Genomic DNA, 11,540 nt, shown 5'->3' on the forward strand with positions numbered 1-11,540 from the left:
AATCCAGCTCGGTGCCAGTTGAATATTTCAATGAGTGATTGACTAATTCTGAATTTCCGGGCTCACTAAATGAGGTTCTGATTATAATTATAATTGAAATTATATTCAGAATGCAAAACAATAATTATCAAATTGATCACTACCCCCAATTGTGTAGTCTTTGCCTTCCTCTTTTATTTTCACTATCTAGCAGAACCAATCAGAATTCAATTATTTGGCTGAAAAAATTCTTGTTCACAATTTTTTTTGACCATGCTATAAACTTAAATCTGATGGATCATCTGAAAATTTTCCAAATTTTCCATAGAATTCTGAAATTGTCGTGAATTGTTTCTTGGGTCAAGCAATCCCTTTATCGTAGCTTTATGTGAAATATTTCATCTTTTCCCACCAATTATTGTCCCATCTTTCACTCAAAAATTCTTCAATATAAGAGAAATACCAGAAATTTTCTCTCAAAAAATAGCTTTTAATGAGTGCATAACAAGATTAGGACCTAGGCTAAAATTTTTATATCCCTAGTTTTAATAGTTTCGGCTTTCCATTATCATCTCAGGTGAGATAAAGGGCTCCCTTTTCATATTTAACACGCTATCGCGGCTGTGATGTTGGTGACCCTTTGATTACGCCTTTTTTCGTAGCAGATACAATACTTCCTCTTTCAATTTCTTGTTAGCTGTGAAATTTTCCTATTACAATGAATAACTTGCGCATGTACTTAAAATAAAGTAATTGTTTTCAGTATTCTAATATGAAATAATAGATTTTCCTATGCTCACTGAATAACATTTTGATCGTAATTATAATCCGATTACTTCCCAAACATAATTCAGAAAGTTAATAGCTGGATTTCAATTTTCGGTGATACTCCGGTAGGAGGGCATGCTAACACTGTTATAAATATTTTAATCAGTTCTCTCGGTGATTTAAATCATCTGTTGTTCAAATCATCAATATGATTCCGTGCTTCAAATATTGCCACTTCATGTTTTCAGCACCAAATTGAAAAGTGCAACTGAAAATGAAAGTTTGATCTATGCTCCATCCTTTTTGTGAATCTGGAATTCATGTTAATAATTCAGATTATTTTTGGTGATCGGATCTGGCCTTCCCTGGGCCAATCAGAGTTCAGTATTCAATAACATGAAGTAGCTCTAGCTTTTGATAATTTCCCTGTAGCTTTTGATAATTTACCTCTAGCTCTGCAATTGTTTCTCTAACTAAATAACTGTCAAATATTATCTTGGAATGAAAAAAGTCATGAAGGAAGTGAAAACGACCAGATCGAAGGAAGTGAAAACGAATACCTGCCACTCGACCTCCAAAATTAATCGAACATTTCCCTCATGTTTTCCTGGGTATCAACGATCGGGATAAGTTTTGCACGAAAATTTTAATCTGCAAAAGTTCTCCTCGTTGCTATGCAACAAAACAATCGGGAAATATTCGATTATTTTGGAGGTCTCGTGGTATTACTACTGATAATATTACATATCTTGATTTCTGCTGTTATGAAATATTGAGTCACAGATTTTTATTCATAATAAAATCTCTTCATTTTTATATTATTATTACTATTCATTCAAAGTGAATTAATCATCATTTCCACTGTATTACATTCATATCCTCTTGTAGTTCAACCTGAGAAAAGTCAGAAATTCGTGGCAAACGCAATATTAAGACGTTTGAATCATTCTATTTCCCTTTGACTCAAATAATATGGGAAATTATGATAATTGGTTTATCAAATGAAAAGACAAAGTAATTAGGTTCTCTTTTTGTTAAAAAAAAACTAAGTCACTTCAGAGCTTTTATTTTCATGCCGTTGAGAAAATAATGAATTCCATCAGATTTCTTTTCCCTCTCAAACTGAATCAAATGTCTCCTAAGAACTACTACTGAACTGCCCATAAAACTAAATTTTTTCATTTCAATAGTATCATTTCGATTTACTCATAATTATCAGGAAACATTGCGAAAATCTTGAGAAATAATAGAAAGTCGACTTTTCAGAGTAGACTAATGAATTGGATGAGTGAAAAAATCGCATTTTCCGGAGACCACGACCTTCCTTTACAAAAATAATTCCATAATAATCCAATTTTCTGGCCGTTTATCGAATAGTTTTGGAAGTTTGAACCATTTCTGGTATTTATTCCTAACAAAGCAATGTTGAAAGAACTAAGTATTTGTTTAATATTTGTTTAAAAAATCGCTGATCATTATTTTCAAACTTTTTCTAGCCAATTCGATGAAGAAATTAGATGATCGAAAATCTTCGATTAAAAAGTATTCTGACTTCTTTGTTTCGTGAAGAAAATCCAATATTCTTTAATTTTGAGGTATTAGTATTGATTTCATTAAACAAAATCTCGAAAAATCAAAATCGGATAAAAAAACTGAAATCGAATATTTTATATAAGTTACGAATTTGCTTTGAATGATTCCAAAAAATATGAAATTCACTTTTTTCAAATGGAAGCATTGTTATCGTTCAAGGTTAAGTCTTAGATTTTTTGTGTTATAACGATCCATTATGATCTAAAACGTCCGGAAATTCAATTTTGAGTCCGTGTCTGTACGTATGTGTGTATAAATGTATATGACAAAGTTTATCTTCTATTGTTCACTAATGAATCGATGGAATTGATCAATTTTTTCTTCTCAAATGTATGCATATTGAGTCTTATTTATCGAAATTAATTAAAATTTGATTAATTGATTAATTTCTTTGATTTTTTCATTTTTTCAAAAATCGAGTTTTCCACGACAACTCAAAGGAAAATATTCTAAATTCATTGAATGATGGCTAAAAATAATGTGTTGTCTTTTTGATCGAGTTCGAAGACGAAGGCGATAGCAAAAATTATTATTTTTAAAATTCAGTAAATTATGTGGTAAAAAAAAATTTCCCCAATAACATTTCATTGAAGTTTCAATAAAATATTGATAGTGTCATTCTTTCATTTGATTTATACAAAAATTTTACAAACTTGATAGAACATTATCAAACGATTATTCATACACGATAGGAGAAAATTATGTGCAAAATGGCCATTCGGAAGCACATTGTTACTTCATTAGCAAAAATAAGAAAATTAGATGAATCACAGAAGCAATTCCCCACATATTTCATTTCATTCTTGTCGTTCAAATTAATCAAATCATCAATCATTCCAACCACCTTGTCATTTCTTATCGCTTATCACCAAGAATAAATTCTTATTCCCCTCAATATGAATAAACATCTGTGTGTAGAAGATATACACTGATGAAATCCATACGAAACTATGCACATATAACTCCGATTTTGAAATTCACGCGCGCTTTCTCGAACAGCGCCGTCGCGGCCGCATTGCCCATTCTCATGAAAGTTCATATGAGAATGCGACCTACATGCGCTGCCATGACACTTTTTACATGTCCTCCGCCATGACAGTTTCCAATGCATGCTTTTTTTATAAAGGATTTCGATCTATACTAAATTGTGTCAACGAAGGCAACGAAGGGTGCGTTTCGGAATCAACTACTGTAGCTGCAGTAAAGCGAAATTAGGGTTACAGTACTGCTACTGCTACTAAGTCGATTGCGAAACGCACCTGAAGTAACCAGCTACTTACAGCTAGCAGGGGGTAGGGGGGAATGCAAATTTGGATTATTGCAATCGCTTGGTGGTTCGAAGGTAGTCAAAGGTAGTCCACTTTTAGCTTTTTGGTGGTAAAAATCAATTAATTATAAATAATCAAAAATTTCATCTGCAGCCAGCGGGAGGGATGCATCTTTTTGAAATTTCAACATATGAATTTATAGGTAGAATCCTGTGGTGGTCAAAGGTGGTCCAACACCAAATTCATCCGTTCATTTTTTCAACTGATAATAAATAATGTTTATCGGGTCTGTCTTACCGAGAGGTACTCCCCCCACCACTTCCCACTCCGGGCCCTTTAAATAATTTCGGAGCACGTTTGGAGGTTAGAAAATTGGTTTAATGAATAAGAATCTCAGACTTAAGTTCTTTTGCTATTCAATTTGTGTTTTTTTAGTGAACGTGGCGTGAATACTACAAAAAAACATAATTGAACTTATAACGGAGCATTATTCGTCCGAGTATAATCGTAATCAATTGTGTGGAAGTGACACTGAGAAGATGACGATCGAAAAAAATGCAACGATAAATGACAAATCATTTTCCCCGCTCCTATGTTTTTTAGATCTACAGTAGTAGTACAATCACACTGTTCAAGACTGATTGAACCCATGTGACAGCTCCAGAATAAATTCATTAAGGAGTTGAACCACCTGACCAGTATACATATACGAGATGACGTGAATCCTGAAAGGAATTATTCATTTAGAGTCATCACTTTTTCATTCCGTTGATTCACGGGCACCAGGAGAAGAGGAAGCTCCAGCTATATTATGCTAGTGGTAGTGACCATCTCGAGGCTGTTCCAGGGTAAAATGTGATTAGAAACTCATCTCGAGGAAGCAAGGGTTCAGGAAGAAATACCAGCCCCATTATTATTATTTTTTTTTTCAAAAGCTTGGTACATGACACAAAAGGTCTCTACAGCTGGATGAAAAACCATAAGTTTCAGGAATACACGAGGAAGATTTTTCAGGACGGTGAAACCGAGTGTGAAATAATACAGTGCAAACAATGCAGTATGCACAGCGTGAAAATCATTTTCTGCCGAATTTGTTAGACTTTCATAGATCGGTGGGTCTGGTGAAACATCTCCAAAAATTGTTTCGATAGAGAATTAATTTTCTTCCGTGATCATCTCTCGTAATATTCCGGAATTCTCAATCGCTTCCATAGTTTTCGACCCCCATCAGCCGATCCTGGCTTCGTCCAGTTCAAAATCATTCATTGAACCTGCATCTCATTTCACCCAGTTTGCTTTATTTCTTTCCAATACCTCTGCGGTGAGAATATATCGACTTCAAGAAATATAAAATTTCAATTGATCTAGAAACATATCCCTAGTATATTCCAATCCATGTCATTGAGGTACTCTTTCATTATTCTGAAAAACAATTTTTTCATAAAATAAACGTCCATATCGGAAGACGGTCTATCTGATTTTAGGCATCGGATAAGTAACGGCACTTTCTACTAATAAGATTCCGACACACAAAGATTGAATTCATCATTCGATTCGACATCATCATTTCTATTCTGAAGGCATGTATTGGTGATTATAACTCGGAGGAATTCTTTGGTATTTTCAGTCACACAATTCTATTCTTTGGATTTAGATCTTTTCATAATTTTTATAATATGATAGAAAGTGATGGCTTTTGATTTTTATGCCATAGGTGCCCAGAATCACGCGATTCTAACCTCGCTTCTCTCGGCAGAATCGCGGATTCTGGGCCCTATGACATAAAATAGTATACGAAACTCGTGCGTAATATATTATTCTATCACTGTAGATTTTGTAACCTTCAAACGTGCTCCGAAATGATTTAAAGGGCCCGGAGTGGGAAGTGGTGGGGGGAGTACCTCTCGGTAAGATAGACCCGCTAAACATTGTTCATTATCAGTTAAAAAAATGAATGGATGAATTTGGTGTTGGGCCACCTTTGACCACCACAGGATTCTACATATAAATTCATATGTTGAATTTTTCAAAAAGATGCATCCCTCCCGCTGGCTGCAGGTGAAATTTTTGATTATTTATAATTAATTGATTTTTACCACCAAAAAGCTAAAAGTGGACTACCTTTGACCACCTTCGAACCACCAAGCGATTGCAATAATCCAAATTTGCATTCCCCCCTGCCCCCTGCTAGCTGTAACTAGCTGAAGTAACCTTGCTTGGAGGGGTGGGGAGCATGGACATAAGTGGGGGATTTGGGTAGAGTAGGGAGTATACGCCGAGTTCTCTTTTGACACGAAACACTTGAAGACTGTGTTCGCGACTCACTTCAATTCATATCTAGTCCAGCTGATGCAATCATCATAACTCGATACGTTGTCTCGTCATCTCATTATTGACTATACAAATCATTAAATAAAAACAGGTAAACGACTCATTCCAAACGAATTGTCATCTATTAATAAAAATTAGTCTCTGAGAATCTGAATTGAACTATCAATGGCAATTGTTTTCCAGTTGTAAAATCGAAAAAATAAATCGTTGAACTAAAAATGGCAGCCAAGCGTTACACGTCATCGGATTTGCCACTCCATCTCGGTGGATTGACCCTCGTTGAGAATTCTGAAAATCCTGTAAAAACTGTGAAAGACAACGCTTCAAATCTGAAAATTGTCTACTTTGATGTTCAATCAACCGGCTTCACTGGTGGTGCCGAGGTCATTCAACTCGCAGCGCGATATGAAGATCGTGAATACTCTGATTACGTCATGCCCAAGGGGGAAATTGCAGAGGAGGTGGCAGATCTGACAGGGCTATTCGTATCGAAGAATCGTATGCTCGATTGCTACAACAAGTGTCAGCCAGTGCCTGCAGTATCCAAAGACGTAGCTGTTGAGACCTTTGTGGAATTTTTGAAGTCAATTGGCGAGAAAGTGCTCCTCGTTGCTCACAATTGCATCTATTATGATGCTCCAATGCTCAGTGGGCTGATGTATGAGGTGGACAAGGTCAGCGACTTCAAAAAAATTGTTTTTGGATTTTCTGAGGTACTTGGGCTCTTCAGAAAGAAATTGAAAGATGGACGTGACGAGAAAAATGGATTCAAACTTTCAAAACTTGCTGGAGATTTTTTACATGAGAAAAACAAGACTCGACTCAGTTGTTCATGTGAAATGGCTTCACAGACTTGTCAATCATCCTCGTATCAAGATCTCTGCTGCTGAGTTGATTGATAATCATAAGCCTGCAGAGGGTATCATCAATGATGCTACCGAACGTAAATGGAAGCATGCCCTGAGAAAGGATCTTGAGATACTCAAGGTCACAATCAGTGATAAGCATGAATTCGTTGGACTCGAAAACGAAACTATTGACCGTATCGTGGAGCACGGAATTGGCCTGCATGATCTTCACTCGTACTGGAAGCATGGAGGTGAAGACTACGTCAGGATGATTATTACTACTCCAGTGGACGGCAAGGAAGGCAAACCAGGGTCAGTTATTGCTGAAAACAAGGAAGAGGTCCAGACGATTATTGATAATCTTGCTGTTGTCTTCAAGCATGGTATGATGAGCATCCTTGCTATTGCTGAAATCGCTCGCGATCATCCTGTCATCACTGAAGGGCTCTAGAGCCAATAAATACATGTATGAGACGTTTTTGATTACTTTTTTTAATTTTATACAAATGTGTGACTCTTCACATTAAAACTTTTCATTTCAATGCGAGTTAACGGTATAATTATCAAAAATATTATTTCTTCTTCATTATACTATAGTAGTTGTTGACTGCAAAGTATTTTGTTTGATTTATTATCAAGTGTTATGAGTGTTAATATGAATCATGTCATGCTCATGTTTATTCATAAGTTGGATCGATAAAATTATTATTTCAATACATTTGTCACCGGCGAATGTTGATTATTTACAATTTTGTTTTATTATGTAAGGGAAAAAATTTCGAATAATTTGAGTTTTGTTATATTTTTGAGAGAACCTGGGAATAACAAAAAAAATAAAGGTTAATCCATTCCCCTCCAAATTGACAAATTACTGTGTACCCATGATTTATTTGTCCTAAATCCATAATTAGATTATCCTTGAATTTTCTAATCATTTTTCAGGCGTGACAATAAACTTGATTTAATGACGGTACTCTTATTTGCATAATCAAGATCTTGAATATGATTCGGCGACCACAATAGTCTGTGGGTTTGTTTCATTGAAGACAGTTTTTAGCGAGAGGAAATACAAAAGTTCCAAATTGGGCGTTAAACTTTTATTGCTGAGGAAAATATTTGATTGGAAAAATTTGAACCCGTACGTTTTTATTCTACAAATGATAATGTATGTAATGGTAATAATACTCAAAACTTCCAGATGGGTAATGAAATTCTTCTTTTGATGATCGGTATGATTATATCCTCTAACTGTTGAAGAGGCAAGCACCATTTCTACTTCAGGGTAATAAAATTCTGGGTTTTGGAGAGTGAGAGCAACAGGATAAAATCACATAGGAGTAGGATGCTACATGGCAGGGTTAGGTCGTTCACTGAAAATTGGGGTTTTCTGTAGTACAATCGTCAAAAGAAGTTCGTAAAGAACGTGAAGTTGCATCCCATATCGATAGACTTATACAGGATGCAACTTCACATTGTCTACGAAATTATTTTGACGATTGTACAATCATTTACTAAAGTTCTGAAACAAAATACGTAGGATGCAAGTTCAGATCGTTTCAGAACTTTAGTAAATGATTGTATATAGTAGAATACTGGTAATTTATCTCGAATTGGTAAACAAGGTAAATAACTGGTATAAAACCCCTTAACCGAAAAATGGCCGTCAATCAGTGATATTTCAAAAAATGACTCAAATTTTATAATCTTTCCGATCGACTCTCACTATTAAGGAAAAAATTCTAATGAAGAGACATAACGGCCTTTTTTTTCTTCATCGAATTTTATAACCTTTGCAATCGACTCCCGCTATTAAAGAAAAAATCCCAATTAAAAGGGATAACCGCCCTTTTTGTCGACATTATCCATCTCCTAATAAACGAAACGTCCCGATTAAAAGGGGCAACGGCCCGTAAAACTTGGAAGTTGGACGGCCTCAAAAACATAGAACATAGAAACCCCTTAACCCGACTCTCAGTGCAGTAACTGTCGTGATTGAATTTCACGAGGAGTATACCTTGCGAAGGTCATACCTTCCAAGGGCCAAATGTCATGAGGGTAATGCCTCGCAAAGATCATGCCTTACGAGGGTCAAATATCGACAGGGTCGTACCTCGTGAGGATCAAATCTCGCACGTGTCATATCTCGCAAGGGTCCTGCCCCGTGAGCCATACTTTACAAAGGGCTAACGTTGCAATGTTCAGACGTCACAAGGGTTATACCTCGCGAGAATCATGATATCTCCTCCGTTAGACTCCCCTGACAGATCACTCAATAGGGGGTTCGACTCGATCACGGTTCAATTGATCGACCATCGATCAGCCAACGATTGATTATCGATCAACTAGCAATCCACCAACAATTGACCATCGACCATCGATCGCCTATCCCTCTACTAGTGATCAAAAACCAGCAATCGACCGGCCATCGATCGAGTAAACAAATCGACCTCGTGTTGAGTAGCCGTCGATCCATCTGTTTTCTTAATCGTTGGACCGTTGTGATTGTCCTGCCTTCTTCTCCCAGTTCACCCTGGTATTATCGCCGTCAGAAAAGAATGGTCTTGGATCTGAGTGGTGGGGGACGTCGAATCGGAACTAAATTCGAGAAAATGGGGGTTTTCAGCCATGACCATTCTGTTGTGGCGAGAACTATAATCATTGGAATCTTGTGGTGGTCGCCCCTTCCTCCCCGATTGCTTGTTGGTATTTGACCTTTGAAATTGTCCTGCCTATCTCCGCTGTTCGACCATTGCCACGTTTAACTCTCACGAGGTATGACCCTTGCGATGTTTGACCCGCACGAGGTATGACCATGCCGATGTTTGACTCTTGCAAGGCATGACCCTTGCAAGACTTGCATATGATACGAGAGCTCAAGCCCCTCTCTTAACGGAGTTATTCTCGCGACATAACAAATGTGCTGTTCTCAATCACGAACATGCGCGTGCAAAATGGTCTAAATCTTCTTGGGAAAGAACTTATTTTTTTACATGTAGAAAGTTTGGTAAAATATCGGTGGTATTTTACTTCCCAACCCTGGTACCTGGTAGTGCGATGTTTGATCCTCGCGAGGTGTGACCCTTGCAAGGCATGACCCTTGCAAGACTTGCACATGATAAGAGAGCTCGACCCCCCTCTCAACGGGGTTGTTCTCGCGCCGTAGCAAATATGTTGCTCTCAATTAGGCACACGCGGCCAAAAGGTCTAAAACCTTCTTCATAAATGACTTATTTTTTTACATGTAGAAAGTTTGGTAAAATATCGGTCGTATTTTACTTGCTCAACCCTGGTACAATCGTCAAAATAAGTTCGTGAACAGTGTGAAGTTGCATCCTATGTAAATTTATATGGGATGCAAATTCTCGTTCTTTATGAAGGGTTGAGGTCACAGCCCCCAAATGGCAAGCTTCAGAGTACTACAAATTTACGAATAAAAAACTTCCTATCATCTGGATTTCTTATTTTCAGATTTAACAATGAAATTAAAATGTAATTTCACCTTCGGTCGACACTTCTGATCAGGCGATATAATATTTTCTTACAAGTTTTTACAGCAGAATTTCTTCAACAAACATTAGCAATATGTCGAAAAATAATCGACTACATCGATAATTATAATGGTGCGATTTATGTCTACTTTCTTTTTATAACTGCGCCGATGTAGCCATATCAATTATTAATACGACATATTTAGGAATTGTGATAATAAAACAAAAAACTATTATATTGACTCTTCAAGCCAGTGATATACCGCAGCCATGAATAAATATCATGCTGAACGTTTGAATACAAAATAGTTAGGCAGCGGAATTAATTAATGCCTCCAATCAAGAATTACTTCAATGTACTCTTGAAGATATGACTACTCTTGATGAACTAATATCTTCTTACTTGTATTTACGGTAAAAAATTGATAACTGTAAGGTCATTAACTGTAGTCTGAATATACCGGCGGAATTACAACAGTATTTGACGGTTTTATGTGATTAAAAATGATAACGGATATAGATTCTAGCCAAGAAAATAATCCTAAGAATAATATATCTACCAATGAATTTTTTTGACGAAAATTTCTTTAGTCTTCAGCCCTTGGATTACGTTAATGGGAATTAGAACTTGTAAGAACCTTTGCATTGATCTCCTTGTAGAAATGGAACTAGCAGAATTCATGAAATTGTATTATTGAANGGAACTAGCAGAATCCATGAAATTGTATTATTGAGCATGACGCTAAAAAATCAATAATGGTAGGTATATAACTCCCGTATAATTATACTATCGTACAACATGTATTCAACTATTCCAACCCAAGAGCCTATTCTTTATTGTAATTTTTAGTTTGAGATTATTCGAATTAGGCGCCTAAAAATACTGCGGATTTTCGATTTAGCCGAATGGTATAGCGAGCTCTGCTTTATCGACCTCAGAAGATAAGGCAGGGAACAACATGTCGATAAAACATACAAAAAAATTTGAGGTAGCTGTAGCTGTAGCCGTGATTGTACGTGGACACATCTATGTGACAGAGGGGAAACCGCAGTCCTCTGCTGTCGTAATGAGTAATTAAAATGGGCGTGTTATTGGACAGAATCAATAGATTGGGAGAAGAAAAAAAAAGTGTGATTCGATTCTTTTGCACAATTGGGAATTTTACATCGGTACGGCATCACGGAATATTCAGCGTAAACAACAGACGAGAAATACAATGTTGACAACAGCTGACTACGCATGCAGCGTCGATATTATATATATA

General features: G+C 36.4%; 1 protein-coding gene across 1 annotated transcript; it reads left to right on the forward strand.

The window, feature by feature from the left end:
• Window positions 1–5,914: 5,914 nt before the first annotated feature.
• LOC107047987 lies at window positions 5,915–7,600 on the forward strand. Its single transcript, XM_015270926.1, has 2 exons — window positions 5,915–6,030; window positions 6,123–7,600. Exon 2 carries the CDS (start codon window positions 6,684–6,686, stop codon window positions 7,236–7,238), a length of 555 nt encoding a protein of 184 aa, XP_015126412.1. The 5' UTR covers window positions 5,915–6,030; window positions 6,123–6,683; the 3' UTR covers window positions 7,239–7,600.
• The last annotated feature ends 3,940 nt before the right edge of the window (window positions 7,601–11,540 follow it).

Source organism: Diachasma alloeum, unplaced genomic scaffold (assembly GCF_001412515.2).
Source record: "Diachasma alloeum isolate Michigan unplaced genomic scaffold, Dall2.0 Dall_scaffold_00184, whole genome shotgun sequence".
Lineage (NCBI taxonomy): Eukaryota > Metazoa > Arthropoda > Insecta > Hymenoptera > Braconidae > Diachasma > Diachasma alloeum.

Bases quoted from the DNA above. Each gene is read 5' to 3' on its own strand.
- LOC107047987 (XM_015270926.1), top strand. From the start codon at position 6,684: ATGGACGTGACGAGAAAAATGGATTCAAACTTTCAAAACTTGCTGGAG.